This window comes from Sciurus vulgaris (genome assembly GCF_902686455.1).
Source record: "Sciurus vulgaris genome assembly, chromosome: 16".
Lineage (NCBI taxonomy): Eukaryota > Metazoa > Chordata > Mammalia > Rodentia > Sciuridae > Sciurus > Sciurus vulgaris.
The window spans coordinates 5198910-5215011 of record NC_136477.1 but is presented as its reverse complement, the minus strand read 5'-3'; the positions used below and the strand labels follow the sequence as shown (position 1 = coordinate 5215011).

At 51.9% G+C, this 16102-nt stretch overlaps 1 protein-coding gene across 3 annotated transcripts in view; it reads left to right on the top strand.

The window, feature by feature from the left end:
* The window catches only part of INSR (insulin receptor), a 123620-nt gene extending 108638 nt beyond the window's left edge, over positions 1 to 14982 (top strand). For 2 of the 3 annotated variants that reach the window (XM_079116204.1, XM_079116206.1), the window contains 9 exons: positions 4174 to 4333; positions 6131 to 6233; positions 6881 to 6948; positions 7915 to 8159; positions 9096 to 9206; positions 9295 to 9454; positions 10927 to 11056; positions 11361 to 11495; positions 13658 to 14982. In XM_079116204.1, coding sequence (XP_078972330.1) covers positions 4174 to 4333; positions 6131 to 6233; positions 6881 to 6948; positions 7915 to 8159; positions 9096 to 9206; positions 9295 to 9454; positions 10927 to 11056; positions 11361 to 11495; positions 13658 to 14012 — 1467 coding nt within the window. In that variant the 3' untranslated portion in view covers positions 14013 to 14982. The remainder of the gene's footprint in view (positions 1 to 4173; positions 4334 to 6130; positions 6234 to 6880; positions 6949 to 7914; positions 8160 to 9095; positions 9207 to 9294; positions 9455 to 10926; positions 11057 to 11360; positions 11496 to 13657) is intronic. The other variant, XM_079116205.1, reaches the window with a different exon arrangement.
* Positions 14983 to 16102: the final 1120 nt, after the last annotated feature.

Genomic DNA, 16102 nt, shown 5'->3' with positions numbered 1-16102 from the left:
TGCCTGGGAGTTTCCCTGTTCTGGGTAAAATGCCAGTTTTACCTGCACAGCGATTTAGCTCTTGGGCTTAATAGCTGAAGATGTTTCAGTGAACTTCTGCTGCGTAGCAGGCTGCCCCAGAGACACAGGTCAAAAACGATGGGCATTCATTCTTTCTCTCAATGCTGAGGGTTCATTGGGTGTTTCCTTTGCCCTGAGCTGGTTTGACTAGGGCTGGGTGGTCTCACTGGCATGTCTGTGGCTCACCTGGGGCACGGGGCACTCAAGTGTTCTCGGTAGGCTAGTCCAGGCAAGGAAGAGCACGCCCCTCCAGCCCTCTTGTCCGCTAGCCAAAGCGTATCCTGTGGCCAAGCCCAGAATCAGCATGGGAGGGGGCTGCTCATGATTCCATAGATACAGGGAAGTGTGGTTCACTTATATTATCCTGTAAGCATTAATCCCACATGTCCTAAAAAATATTCCAGATTTGGAGTAGGGGACCGGATTAGTCCCCTTTTCCTTACTGTAGACAAATGCCCAAGGCTGGGTAACTTTGTAAAGAAAAGAGGTTTTTATAAAGCTCACAGTTCTGGAGGTTCAAAGGGCTGGATCTGGTGACAGCCCTCTTGCTGGCAGTCCCAACCACACCAGGGGCATCACATGGTGAGACGCAGGGAGCTTGTATATGTCTGAGCGTCTTGTCTCTCTCTTCCTCGTGAAGCCACCAGTATTTTACCCTGGGGCTTCACCCCGATGACCTTATCTAATCCTACTCACCCCCAAAAGGCCCACCTCTAAACACAGTGGTCAGAATAAGTTTCTACCCTCCTACTACCTCTCAATGGGAATGAAGTTTCAACACACAAAGCCCCGGGGGACACACACAAACATTCAAATAACAGGGAAAAGGCTTCATGAACAAGAGTCTCATCACTAGCAGAAGGATGTAAGTCATTTGAAGGGTGCCTTTCTGCTGGGGAGCGGATACAGAATATGGCACATCCATAAAACCCGTGTATGTGCAGCCATTTAAAAATGGTGTTTGGAAAGACTTTTGTCCAGTGTAATGTAAAAATTGAGATTACAGTCTCTGGATTTTAGGCCCTTTGTGCCGTTAACCCCCATCTTCCACCAGCCATTAAGAACTCCCCTTTCCCCCATTTAAATTAGCTTAAGACAGAGGAAAAACTCCTTTGTTTCCATGACTGAACAGTTGAAAGTGCTTCAGGCATGGCTGGATCCAGGACTCCTTCTTGTGGGTTGCACCTTGATGCTCCTGGCTGTGCTCTTGTGGTTGCGGTCATTCCGATTCTCAGGAGACAGTGAGAGGTCAAAAAACATTTCCGTAGACACTTACTTGATTATTTTCAACTTTGTCCTTAATCGCCTAACATTTCGATCAAGAAAAAGGTAGCGTGAAACCTTATATTTTCATATACACATAATTTATACTGCCGGAGGGGCGTGGAGTAGCCCCATCCTTGAGGAATTCGTCTCTAGCCCTCCGGCGGATGCCTGGGGTTGGTAAGGACCGAACCCTGCGTTTGCTGGGGTTTCCACACGTGTGTACCTGTGATAAAGTTAACCTGCAGGTTAGGCACAGGGAGAGGTTGCCAACTCTAACTGGTAATAAAACAGATCATAACGGCATGCTCTAAGAAGCTATTTAAAGCATGCATTGTGTATTGCTGGAATTCTCCAGTAAATATCCTGGACTGTGGCTGACCTTCAATACCTGGAGCCTCGTCGGGGCGTGGGGTCTGCTGTAGGGCTTAGCGCAGTTGCAAAGTTCTCTCCAGCGTTTGGTGGAAGGTGACTTGTTCCTTCCCTTTTGCGAGCTGAATGGACAGGTGGCCTCGAGCCAAGACGGCGCTTCTCCCAGGTGAGGTGTTACGGTGGAGTGGTAATGAGTCTGGGTGAGCGAGAGCTCACCGCGGCTCTGTCGTGGCGGAAGCTGGTCTTGCCCGGCTCTCGGCATCCCGCTCAGCCGTGCCCGCCTCAGGTCTGCGTCCACCGGCTTGCCAGGCAGGTCTTCTCTGAAATCCATCTGTGCTCGGTGGACAGGAGAGCTTTTCCAGGAGTCCGGGGTGTGTGGTGACACGGGGACTGTGTTTTGTGCCTGGCGTGCTACTACCTTTTGGATTTTTTGTTCTCTTTCTGTTATTTGCACAAACTTTTCACGCGACCGGCTCTGCCCTCGGTCGGGTGTGGGTCCTGGCCCGGCTGGTTGGGCTGTGGGGTCTGTGGGGAGCGCTCATCAGGCTCTGGGTCTCTCCCTCCCCTTCCCGCTCCTGCTGCTCCAGGGGTCTGGGTGGGCACGGGCGGCAGGGAGGGCCCTGCCCCTTTCCCGGATAGCAGCCCTTGCATGTCTATATTTGCTTATTTGTCCCCTTCTGCTTGGTGACTCATTCTACTTGGAAAAACCTTTGGACCAGAGTTCCCCGCCCCTGCCCCTGCCAATGGGCCAGTTTGTTTTCCTGCTGTTCTTGTCACATGATAAGCACCGGAGATTTTATATTTCTCTCTCTTCCTCCCCCTCCTCCCCCCAAATTTTCCCGCCCCATTCTGCACACGCCTGGCTAACCCTGGGCGGGGGAGCTGTTCCGGAACCTTTTTGAGTGTGGGCCTGACGCTGGCGGGTCTGACCGACAGAGCGGGAGAGCCTCCCCTCTCTCCCATGGAGCCCTGGTTTATCTCTAGCTACGGGCGATCCTGGGGTGTGGGCCCCACTTTATTTATGTCCTTTCCTAATGGACGTTTGGCTCCAACTCTTTTCGTGATGATGAAAAAAATATATGAAGAGCCAGTGCCACGGAAGGAAAGGGCTTTCTTACCTGTCCTTGGACATCGAGCCTGCTTGGTTCTGCTGGGGCAGAGGCTGGCAGGTGTGGGTGAAGACGGAAATGACCGACCTCCAGGGGCCCTTCATTGCCACCCAGCTCTACCTTTGCTGGTGGTCTGGAGGGTGACCTCAAGGAGAAGTCCAAGGGTTGACCTGCCTCTGAGCAGCCATGAGGTCCGACATGTCCTGTAGGCTGGACGTGGCCTGCCTCCTGTTGCTCTTGGCTCATGAGCTGAGAATCACCTTTACATTTAAAATGCGGAAAAGGGCAAAAGGACAATAAGGAGAGATGGTCACGGGAGGGGGCACAGTGTCATCTAGAGGAATAGGTTCACCGAGAAGCAGCCACACGGAATGATGGATATTTCAAAATACCAGAGAACAGGGGTGGGGTAGGAGGAGTGGAGGGAGAGGAAGGTGTGGTCACGGGTCCCCCAGCAACCCAGGGTAGGAGGGATAAATTCTACTGGTTACACGCAGGAGGGCGACTGTACTTTTTTTTACTGCAGCTTATTCCATGTTTTAAAAGGAACTGGGAGAGAGGGTTTGCAGTTCCCAACGCAGAGGATGAATGTTTAAGGAGATGCAAATGCTGGCCACCCTGAGGTGACAGGTCGCAGACACGTGCTGAGTCACCACCCCAGACCTCCTGAATGCGTGCAGTTACAATGTGTCCACTGATTTTTAAAAATCAAACTTAAAAGCATACATCTGACGTTCTCGAAGGAAGAACCTCAGCGCCAGGGGTCGGGTGTTTGTTGGCCCGCTTTCATCTCTCCACGCAGGGTGCGTGCACACGATGTCACATGAATACCGACCATTAAATTGTCAATTTAAAGCAAGGTGGTTTTGAAAGAGTGTTTGACCACAGGGGACGTGTGTGAAGCTCGGCTCTCGGTGTCCGCCGTCCCCGGTTGGCACTGGGCCGGCCCGTCTGTGGGAGGTACGGATTTGCCGGTGGCTGTCCTCACGCGTCCGTGGCAAAGTCGCATCTGCCCCACGGAGTGAGAGTTCAGCGTCAGGCACTTGATGGTGCATGTCCGCCAACACCCGTCTGAGCCCCTGTGTCCTTGCCTGCACCACAGGGACCACAGACCTAAGATCCAGGGCAGGCGGGGCTGAGTCGGGAGCCTCGGGAGACTCTGCGGAGTTGGCTGTGACCCACGAGTGTCCGGCTCCAGATCCACAGCGCTGTCGTCCAGAGCTCCTCGGTCCTCGAGGCCGCCCTGTGTTGCTCTCTCTGCTTTTTGCACCTGAGTGTCACCTGAGCTGGATCCGGGCTGTGACGTCCCCACCTGGTGCAGGTGCCCCAGATGTGCAGAGCTCAGCTGCCCCTGTCTCCTTCCCCCTAGGAGCTGCATCTCTGTGTCTCCCGGAAGCACTTTGCACTGGAGAGGGGCTGCAGGCTGCGTGGGCTGTCACCAGGGAACTACAGCGTGCGCGTCCGGGCCACCTCCCTGGCAGGCAATGGCTCCTGGACAGAGGCCACCTATTTCTACGTGACAGATTATCGTAAGTCTCCGTGACAACCTGAAGTGGTTGGGTCTGCTTGGCACTGGGGGCACGGTCGGACTTTTCCAGTGCATGACCCCGGGTAGGCAGGAGTGCCAGCCCTGGCCTTGGCCTTTGTTCCACCAGCTGCTGCTGTGTACCTAATGCTAGGTGTTTGCCCTCTCTGAGCCTGCACCTGATGCTCTGTATTTCTGGGATCCACATCTCAGATTCAACCAATCATGGATTGAAAATATTAGAAAAAAATCATGTCTGCACCAAATGTGTGCAGATTTTTTTCTTGTCATTTCCCCCTAAACAGTAACAACCATTTACTTAGCATTTACATTGTGTTAGATACCCTAAGTTATCTCGAGATGCTCTGAAGTCTGTGGGAGGATGTGCATAGGCTCTGTGCAGATGCTGTGCCATTTTTTTTTGAAGTACAAAATCATCTTTATTTGTTCTTTTCAGTTATACATCACATATCATGCATACACGGAGTATGACTTCCATTCTGTGGTTGTCCATGACGTGGAGTTTCACTGGTCCTATATTCATATATGAACACAGGGAAGTCGTGTCCCATTCATTCAACTGTCTTTCCCATTTCCCCTTCACCCCCCACGCCCCCGTCCAATCCAGCGAACCTCCTCTCCTCCCTCCCCTCCACCCCCTGCCTATGGTGAGTCAGCTTCCGCATATCAGAGAAAACATTCCACCTGTGGTTTTTTGGGATTGGCTTACTTCACTTGGCATTAGAGCATCCCTGGAATTTGGTATCCACAGGGGCCCTGGCACCAATCCCCTTGGATTCTGAGGCACGGGTGTGCACAGGGAAAATAGCAGGACCCACCATGTCAGGAGGTGGAGGGACTTTTCAGTGCCACCGTCCATGGCGCGGGCAGCTTGATGGACACATTCGTTCCATTGCTAGTGTCTCCATCTTTGTTAATAGATGGACCACGTCCCCAGGGAGGAGGGCAGAACGTGCCTCCCCCACCCTGGGTGCAGCAGTGAAGGGCTGAGCATGTGGGTGCCCTCGTTGTGCCACCTTTGGGGAAACCAGGCCCCCCGAGGACCGTGGGGAGGGGACGGCTGGCTGTGCTGTCAGGTCGTGCTTCCTGGAGGTGGTGACATCTTGGCCAAGACCTCAAAGAATGAACGAACAGAGGCCAAGGAAAGGCGGGTTGAGCCCACGTGTGATGGGAACCAAGAGGCTTGGGGGGAGGGGAACTTCTGGCTGGATGGATTTTCCCACACTGGGCACCATGTGGGGCAGAAGTGGCAAGTGCTTCTGGCTGGGCTGGCTCTGGTCAGGGTCAGGACTAGGGTGGACGTTCTGATACCAGCTGGGTGCTCTGCAAATCACGTCCAACTCAGAGTGAGCAAACAGCCCACGAGCTTAAAAGCACACGATGGTCTCCAGCAAGCCCACCCTCACTTCACACACCAGCGTCTGCTCGGGATCCAACTACTTGCAAACGTGGGGCTTCACCTGACCCCCTTGGATCTTAGTGGGAGTCCCTGAGTGACCACCTGGATTCTGTGCTCGTGACGCCGCCTGAGGTGGGGGAGAGAGAAGCCAGGCGATAGTGGGCTGGGGGCAGCGGTGCGTTTCAGGATCACAGACCTCTGAGACCACTGCTCAGCCCACCAAGCCCAGTGATGATTCAGGACTATCAGGAAACAAAGGGTCTGAGTGACCAGCAGAGAGCAGCTCAAGGTCAAGTGTGGCTCCAAAAGGTGATTTTTGATGTGAAATTTGATGTGAACACATTCTGATGTTGAACCACATGTTTTCTTATTTTATTTCAGTAGACGTTCCATCAAATATTGCAAAAATCATCATCGGTCCCCTCATCTTTGTCTTTCTCTTCAGTGTTGTGATTGGAAGCATTTACCTATTCCTGAGGAAAAGGTGAGTGTGGTGGTGTGCTGGCAAATGGTCAACAGCTGGCTCTCTGGGGAAGAAATATGCCTCGATGCAGATGGAGGTATAGCTACATTTATTAGAAATCCAATTGCCATGGGATGAATACATGCAAGTTGCAGGTAATAATCATAGCAAAATATACACTACTCTTTATCAAAAATTCCCTCCGTCCAGTTGATTCCCAGGGAATGCTCTTGATGACTTCTCCCCCAGACCTTTGAATCCATGGTCAGCCTGTGGTTGCAGTTGATGAACAAGTATGGCTCCAACAGGAATGTTAATTTTTTTTTGCATTAAAGGGTAAGACCAAAATGAAGTAAGAAATGTATGTTCATCAGTGGCGCAAGCAAGGTCTTTGCAGAAGCATAGTTTTTCAATACCGAAAGAACATCGTCTTTCAACTTTTTTGGGTCATGGGTGCAGAAATGACCCACCGTCAGGTTGAGTCTGCCTTACTCGTGATACTGAATCCACCGCTTTCTTAACTTAGGAAAACCAACAGAAAAGTAAACCCATTCCTGACTTGTAGTGTTTGCCTGTTTCCATGGTGTAAATGTTCCCACTGTGGCTGGTTCCAAGACCTAGAGTGCCGTGAGACTCTCAAGCTGGAGCGTCTTGCTTTTTCCCTCCAGGCAGCCAGATGGGCCTATGGGACCTCTCTACGCTTCTTCCAACCCTGAGTACCTCAGTGCCAGTGACGGTGAGTACCATCTCCCTCCTGTGGGTGGCCATCCCACCAAGGAGGCGCCGAGGATCGCCTGACACCCCGGACAGGGCAAGGGAAGACTCCCTGTTCCCTTGAGCCTGCCCACCTGCCTTACTGCAGGAGCCCTGTTCGTATGTGTCAGGTGTCTGCTGTCTGATTCCTGCTTGGGTGGGAGGGTGGAGCTGTTCTGGGACCTCGGGCTGGGCGGGGAGGTTGAGGACCTGGTGCTGCAGTGTGGGGGGTGTGCAGCTGGAGTGGATACTGAGGCTCAGGGCCAGAAACCACTTCCGAACTCCTCCTCCAACTTGGGGGGTGGGAATTGGGAGCCAGAATGGGAGAGCAAGAGGACAAGAGCCAGGGCCAGGGCCAGGCGAGTGGTTGCTGGGTGAATGCTAGGGACACGTCTGCTCTTGGTGGCAGCCTACATGGTGTGCTTTGTGTTCCCAGCTGCAAGGGAGGGCAAGTTCCAAGGGTGTCGGCTCGGCCCAGATCTCTGCTTGGGCCATGCTTACTGATTCCCACTGACCAAAGAAAATCACAAGGCCATGTCCAGGTCCAAGGGGTGAGGACATAGGCTCCAGTCTTCTATGAGACAGACGCCCTGCCAGGCATCATTTTCAGCCTATTACAACCTGTTCCCATCCACTTGGCATTTTGTGGAAACAGCTCCAGTGGGAAGTAGCGCCATTCTGTAGCAGGGGTCTGCAATCAGACAGGAAGGGCGGGCTGCAGGCTCAGGTCCAGGACCCTGGTCCAGTTGTGCCTTCTCCCCCAGCCTCTGCCATCTCCGTGGGGACAGATATACCTGCCCTGTTCTTGGTCTCACGCTCAGTGCCTGGCAGAGGTCCTGGGTCACAGGGTGCCTGAGCATTTGCAGGGGACTCAGGGGAGGACCCTGGGTGGGAGGTGGCGGGGCCCCAGAGATCGGCCAGGGTTGCCGTGTAGATAAGTGAGGAGTAGTGTTCCCCTCTTCCGTGTACGTGCCGGACGAGTGGGAGGTGCCTCGAGAGAAGATCACCCTCCTGCGAGAGCTGGGGCAGGGCTCCTTCGGCATGGTGTACGAGGGTAATGCCAGGGACATCGTCAAAGGCGAGGCGGAGACCCGGGTGGCCGTGAAGACCGTCAATGAGGCAGCCAGTCTCCGGGAGCGGATCGAGTTCCTCAATGAGGCCTCGGTCATGAAGGGCTTCACCTGCCATCACGTGGTAAGTCTGGGTGGGTGGGTCGAGGTCTCCTGTCATGACCCTTCCCTGGTGCTGCTGCTTCCTACCACACAGACTGCCAAGGACACTGGATGTGGACCCCTGCCCATCTCCCAAAGACGGAAGAGGGGGTTCCTCTATTCCATCCTCTGCCACCTCATCTGGAACCAGACTCTATCTCTGTACCATTGTTTTGCAGAACCTTCCATCAATTTCTGGAATCTTCTATCCCTTTCTAGAATCTTCCTTCACTTTCCAGGAATTCTATCTTTCTGTGATCTTTTATGACTTTTTCCATCGCTACCCGGCATCTTCCATCTCTTCCCTCTCCTGGCTTCTTTGTAACTCCTATCCACATGGGGGTCCACTCCCTGCCCCCTCATTCTTGCTTCTCTTTGAAAGCCAACATGAACCTTCCCTGCCTCCCTGCTCCCTCAGTGGTCCCTCCATTTCTTGTGGTCTGTGTCCTTCTAACCGTACCATGTGTATTTATGGGGCACTTAAGCCCCTTTCTTGCCCCTATGATACAACAGATTCCTGCCCCTGCACAGCTTTCAGTAAACAGGTGGTGGAGAAAAAATTCCAAACTCAACATGCTGATCGTATGTTAGAAGAAAATGCTATGGAAAAATGAACAAAGAGAGGAAAGAGGGTTGGGCTTGTGAGCAAAGACCTCATGGATGTGCAGGACTGAGCTGTGTAGACGTGGAGGGAACGGGCAGAGGGGCAGCGACCTCACAGGACTGGAGGCAGGAGCACGCCCCTGTGCTTAGAGCACTAAGGGGGTGGCTTTGCCCTGGAGTGTCTGCTTGCTCCCACACTAGGGCTGACCCTGCCCATTGGGGCACAGAGTGCTGAGTGGGCACCAGGCAGAGAGACCAGGGTGAGTGAAATCACCCCACGGACCCTCACCCAAGAACCCCCGTGCTTACTCTGCAGGTCCGCCTCCTGGGAGTGGTGTCCAAGGGCCAGCCCACGCTGGTGGTGATGGAGTTGATGGCCCACGGAGACCTGAAGAGCTACCTCCGCTCTCTGAGGCCAGAGGCTGAGGTGAGCTGCCTCTAAGTCCCCGGCAGGGCACTGGCTCCTGGCCGTGGGTACCAGGGTGGCTGAACACGAACCCGTGTTTCAACTCTAGAACAATCCCGGTCGCCCTCCCCCTACCCTGCAAGAGGTGATTCAGATGGCAGCAGAAATAGCAGACGGGATGGCATACTTGAATGCCAAGAAGTTCGTGCACCGGGACCTGGCAGCTCGAAACTGCATGGTTGCTCACGATTTCACTGTCAAAATTGGAGGTTTGTCTTTGGGACTTTCTTTCTGCTTTGAAATGTGTGACCTGCCTAGATTAGATTTCAGGAGCAAGTTATCCACAATAAGTTGTCAGATCTTTTCTACAGTGTCAGGGCTTGGGGTGGGGGCCCAGTCTTCCATCTGGTATCTAGTTATATTTTTTTGATGAACTCACTGCTTCGCTTCTTCCAAAAATACGTGCGTGCTTGGTAGGAGCTAGCCACTGCAGTAGGCACTGGAGACGCCCCCTGGAATAAATCACCGTGAGCTGTAGTCTTTATCTGTATTATCTAGCACAGGCTGGGCTGCGTCCCCATTTACATTTCAATCAAGTAAAAGTGAAAATCCAATCCACTGGTTGCATTGGCCACAGTCAGGTGTTTGACAGCCACCTGTGGCCACCCCATTGGACGGTGCAGATATAGACCATGTCCATCCTACAGGGTTCTAGTGTGCAGGGCTTCACTAGAAAAGTAGTAAAGAAGTTCACACTTTCGCCAACGAGACGAGGAAAGGAGGGCAAAGAACAGGAAAGGGAGTAGAGTCCCATGTGCAGAGAGGCCACGGGTAGAGTCCAGTCCTGGAAACATCTGTCTGTAAGAAGGTAACGTTCCAGCCACATCTGGCAGTTTGAGCAAGAGCATCCAGGGGAGGGGACAGCACACACAAAGGTCCTGAGGCTGGAAAAATGGCTCTATGGTCTGAATGAGAAGGATATAGAGGGGACCAGAGGAGCAGGAGATGTTTGTGAGCTGAGAGGCCAGAACCAGACCTGGGTGTCATTGCAAGTCACAGGATGGCATCTTGTAGGTGTGCAACGAGACCAGGGGAAATAGGTGGGAACGCGATCCTGTTTATGATCCCCAAAGAGATTCTCGCCATGTGTGGTGGTGATGCCTGTAATTCCAGAGGCTCGGCAGGCTGAGGCAGGAGGGTAGCAGGTTCAAGGCCAAACTGGGCATTCTGTCTCAACCTAAACATAGAAAGGGCTGGAGGGTGTAGCTCTGTGGTAGAGTGCCCCTGGGTTCATCCCAGGATGTCAAACAAACAAACAAAAACACTGAAACCAAAACCAGACCAAATCAGACAAGCAAACAAAACCCCAAAACAAACAAACAAAACCCAAAAGACATCCTCTCACATTAGTGATGGAGCGGGAGGGGGCATGATCCTCTTTACGTAGCCTTTCCTGTCAGGTCGGAGGGTTGGTCTACAGGTGGAAGGTGCTGGTGGGCCTGGGCGGTTCCAGGGTAGAGAGGAATGGCTGGATTAGGAGAGAAGTGGGGCAGAGTCCCTTGGTGCCTCCTGTCCTGTTCTGTCATGTCCTATGTCCTGTCCTAATGGCGGACGACGTTCTCCCTCCACATCCTCACGGATCCCTCAGAATCCATTCTCACGGAACGTGACTAGGGCAGTGGGAACGGCAGGCTCTGGGGCCATGGGCTGCAGGTTGAGCGTGTGAACTATTTCTCGTCAGATTTTGGAATGACCAGAGACATCTACGAAACGGATTACTACCGGAAAGGCGGCAAGGGCCTGCTGCCCGTGCGGTGGATGGCGCCCGAGTCCCTGAAGGACGGGGTCTTCACTGCTTCTTCCGACATGTGGTGAGTTGTGGTGGAGTGGTGACCAGAGGGCCCCGGCCTGACTAGGCGTGGGTGACGGGCCGGGGGGCGAGGAGAGCCGGCCTTCCTCACGTCTCTTCTGAGGACGTGAAGTCCTGTCTGCAGACCTTGCTCGGCTCCCGGGACGTCCCAGTCAAGACTAATGAATCGCAGGACGATTGTCCCTTTAACAAGGTGCTAGTAACTGACAACCACGGTCTAGTAAATGTGTGTGTGTGTGTGTGTGTGTGCGTGTGTGCGTGTGCACGTGCTGCTTCTTCATCAGCTACTCTCGACCTGTTGGCAGGTCCTTCGGTGTGGTCCTCTGGGAGATCACCAGCCTGGCAGAGCAGCCTTACCAAGGCCTGTCTAACGAGCAGGTGCTGAAGTTCGTCATGGACGGCGGGTACCTGGAGCAGCCCGACAACTGTCCCGATACAGTGTAAGTGCAGAGGCCTCGCCTCCACGCGTGTGCTCGAGTGTGCCTGTCCTACGCTGTGCACACACTTGTGTGCCAGTGTGTTTGCTTGCACTGTGTCTCCGGTGCACGCTTGCGTTTGCACGTGCCTGCACGCGTTTCCGTATTGGATCATCACGCATGCCCGTGCGCTGGGTCTGCATCCCACGTCTTCATGTCGTTTGCATTTCAGACGAGATCGGGTGCGTTCAGGGTGGTACGGTGTAGACCTGTTTCTGCATTTCGGATCTTCCTGAGCACACTCGTGTCCGCATGCAGATCTTGTGTGCTTGTGCTTGTGTGCACACTTGGTGTGCACATCCTGTGATCTCTCCTCTCTGTGTGTGCACTTGGTGTGTTTATCAGGTGTCCGCATCCATGCGTGTATTTCCACACCACGGCTTCACACACCTATTTTTATTGCATATCACATCTTTGGGAGACTGTGCAGGGAACCACGGGAGTGGCAGTCTTGGAGAAGGAAACCTGGGGACTTGGGGGGCATTCTCTCCCTATGCTTGTGTTTTACTTTACACACTTAAAATTGATCGGGTAAATGTATTAGATATCCCCCCACATACTTTTGTTTTAAATTTTTGTTATAGGGTCAAATAGTCAAAACACACATATGCCATTACACATTTGAAAAATTGTCTAGCCTCACTAATGGTCCAATAAATAAAGAGTAAATAAAGAAAAATACTGCCTTCTAAAATTAGAAAAAAAGGAAGAAAAGAAGAAAGAGACTTAATACTCAGTGCTAGCAATGCTGTTGTTAGATAAGCATTCTTACCTCCTTTTGTACTAGCTACAGAGCAATGTTAGAGTTGCAAAGAAGAAAACCCTAAAATTTAAACATCCAATAATATGAGACTTGCCAAATAATTAATATAATGTAGCAAATGAAATTTCAACTGATGCCTGTGAAAATATGTTTAACTAATTGGATAAGCTGATGTTCAAAGAGGAAAAAGTGTTTTCTATTACATTTCCAAATGTGTCCAGGTGGAACAGACCAGGTGTGCTAGCTGAGGGAGCGCTGTGAGGGAGGTGTATTTTCTCTATACTTTCGGGTGTTTTTAAAACACATTCCACAATGAGTACTTAGTACACCAAAAATCCTTTGCCAGTATTTATTTTTTATGCTTCTGAAAATTTATGGAGGGAGATCGTTTTAATGCTTCCTCCCCCCACAATGAGGAATCAATTTAGAAGGCTTCATATGACAAAATGTATGAAGCAGAGTTATTTGGAAACTCTGAGAAAAATATTTCTAAACTTTGCCTCTTGAAGATGTGCAGCTGGCGTTCCTTCTAGGATCAGGGAGATGAAGTAAGCCCTAGGGCAGGAGTTCCAGACCTTTCCCACAAAGGGACACTTAGTAAATGTTTCCAGCGTGGTGGGCGTTCTGGCTCTCAATCCAAGCTACTCCACTCTGATGGGTATAGCCCCAAGGTGGCTGTAGACATTATGCAAATGAGTGGGTATGACCATGTGCCAATTAAACTTTATTCATAAACACATTCAGAGGGCCAGATTTTGTGCTAGGGTTGGCATTTGCCAGTTCCTGCACTAGAAGTTACAGTGGGAGAAGAAAGAGGTAAAATGCAAAACACAGGCCCCCAACCCCTGTCCCGAGTGCTGTTGGTTGAGTGAAGTGGTAGCCTGGAGGTCCCAAGGCAGCCTCTTCGGATGCAGCGTCTCCTCCTGCACATACTGTGAAGCCCACTGGCAGGAGCTGGATCTGTGACTGAGGCCCCTCCTGCCACCCTCTGAAGATGGAGGGCTGGACCTTTGGCAGGTGCACCTGCTGGGTTTGAGCATCCCCACTCTGAGGGGTCTTCAAGTCCAGCACTGCTGGTGGGCACAGGGGAACCCTTACGGGACGCCCAGGTGGGAATGGAGGGTTATCAAGTGTGCCAGGTGCAGAGGGGCGGAAGGTCGGATGGATGGAGGGACCCCCTCACTGCACCTGGTTCTGGAGTGAGACGGCCCCTTTGGCCCCCTTCTGGCACCCTCGAGTTGCCATTCCTGCCTTGACAAGTGCCGTCCCATGAGGCCCCCCAACACCAGCACATGTCATCTCTGAGTGTCGGTGCAGGGCTGGACTCCCAGACTCATCCATGACGTGTCCCTCTGCCCCACAGCACCGAACTGATGCGCATGTGCTGGCAGTTCAACCCCAAGATGCGGCCCACCTTCCTGGAGATCGTCAACCTGCTCAAGGACGACCTGCACCCCAGCTTTCCAGAGGTTTCCTTCTTCCACAGCGAGGAGAACAAGGCTCCCGAGAGTGAGGAGCTGGAGATGGAGTTTGAGGACATGGAGAACGTGCCCTTGGATCGGTCCTCCCACTGTCAGAGGGAGGAGGCCGGGGGCCGGGAGGGAGGGTCCTCGCTGGGCATCAAGCGGAACTATGAGGAGCACATCCCCTACACCCACATGAACGGGGGCAAGAAGAACGGGCGGATTCTGACCTTGCCGCGCTCCAGCCCTTCCTAACAGTGCCTGCGGGGGGACGGGTCTCCGTTTTCACTTTCCTCTGGTCTGAACGCCTCTAGAAAACTCAGGATTCTCATGACTCTACCCCAACGTCAGACAGCGCTCAGAGATCGTTCCTGTACGTTTCTGTTCATCTTTTGGCCCAGAACACGCTGTGTGCTTGCCAACTCGACGGGTCCTCAGGAGACTTAACTGTGAACCTGGAGGGGACGGGGTTCCACGGCTGCTGCCCTTTGGGCGTCCACAGTTTCAAACCAGGATCTTTTTTTTTTTTTTTTTTTTTTCTAGTAGATTGAAAGAAAACACCCGTTTTTACGAAGTTTTTATTTTTATTTTGTCTTCTGCTAGTGTCTGAGCTACACTTTAAAAGAGAAAACTTGTTTGTGGAACAAAAGTTTGAAAGAAACAAACAAACAAAACCCTGTCCCAGCAGAATCCCGAGCTTTACTGGGCGGGCTTTGGCATCCAGGCAGAAGGATTTGATTATTTTTTTTCTTGTTCACACCATCGGTTCCTCAAGTTGACCAATAGCTGCTGCTGTCCCACTTCTGATGAGGGTGCACAGCCCTGGCAGGTGTGCCCGCGTGTGCTTTGGTGTGCGTGCGTGTGCAGGGTAGAGGCAGCTGCGTGTGTGCGCGTGCGTGACATTCATGCTGGGTTGAGGCTCTGGAATGGGCTCTGACTGACTGCGGTGGGCAGTTCTTACTCCCTGGGAGGCTGTGCCCGAGACCGATCGTTCTCCTGTCAGGACTCTTGCCTCAGGTGTCTTTTCTCCCTTCCCTTTGGTGAATAAAATGTTTTCCAGGAGTCCAGGGAGGAGCATTTAGTTTGGAGTGATCATCTTGGCTGTTTGGAAGACCAAACAAAGCCAGGACAAAAAGACAAAGAAGCAAAAGGAAAAAAAAAAAAAAAAGAAAAGAAAGGAAAAAAAAAAAAAAAACTGAGATGACAGAGTTTTGAGGATATACTTGTAACATATTTAATTTTTAAGAAATCTCTGGCATTAGCCTCATAAGTTATTGACTGTTTTCTGGAGGAGTTCTGGGTGGGTCTGCCTGTCTAGGGAGAGGGGGTGGGGCACAGGTAGCCTCTTACTTGGGTCTTAAATGTGTGTTTTCTGGAAATTAGGCCACATTAGCTGCTAACCCTTTTGGACATTTTGAGGCCACATGGAGTGTGTGGACAACTGGGATTTATGGTTGGTCTGGTTTGGACGTCAAGTTCTGCTGGAAATGTCCGGCTTGGATGAACTGGTAGTCACCTAGAGATGGGCCCGCCTTCAAGAACACCTGTGTTCACCCTTTGGTTCTCTGTGCGTACCTCCCCCCTACCCCAGCATTTGTGCACCTTCCTCAGTTACTGGGCAGACACAACAAATCAGATCCCAAAGACCAACACCAAGGATGGACTCTGAGAACATGAAGCAATATCACAGGGGATGTCCTGAGAATGTCGGTCCCCTCCATCCTTGGGACATGTGAGTGTCCTCAGTACCAATCTCCCAGAGCTGCCCTGTGCCCAAGAACCTCAGCTGGGTCAGGAGCAGTACCTGAGCATGTCCCTCAGGTGCTTATAATGTTGCAACCTCTAAGAGACTAACGTCTGGAGGAGAAACCATCAAAGACTTTCCCACCACTGAACGGGTTGAACCCACAGTTTTTTTCTCTGTGTGAGAAAAACCACAGCTGCTCAAGTGAAGGACATGGTGAACTCTCCACCTGGGTTCATCAAAACCGTGCCCACCGGTCACTCCTGAGTGTTTCCCTATAGGTGTTTGCTTGTTTCCTTCTCCACTTCCTCTCCTAAGAGTTGTGGGGCAGACATACAGTGACGACCTCCGAGCCCTCTCGATTCTGGGTTGAGAACACAGGTAGACGTGAATTCAATCGCCGATTACGATCTTATTTATGTGATTTGAGAAAATACAACCTGTAAAGTATTGCTGGGGAGCCTCAGTGATTGGGTACAAGAAGCAAGAGTACAGAAATTATTTTCGCCAATATTATTTTGTAAATAGAAGAGGGTCTGTATGTCAATTAAAGACACATAGATCTAGGTATTTTGTTCTTTTCGTAGTAAATTCGTAGTGG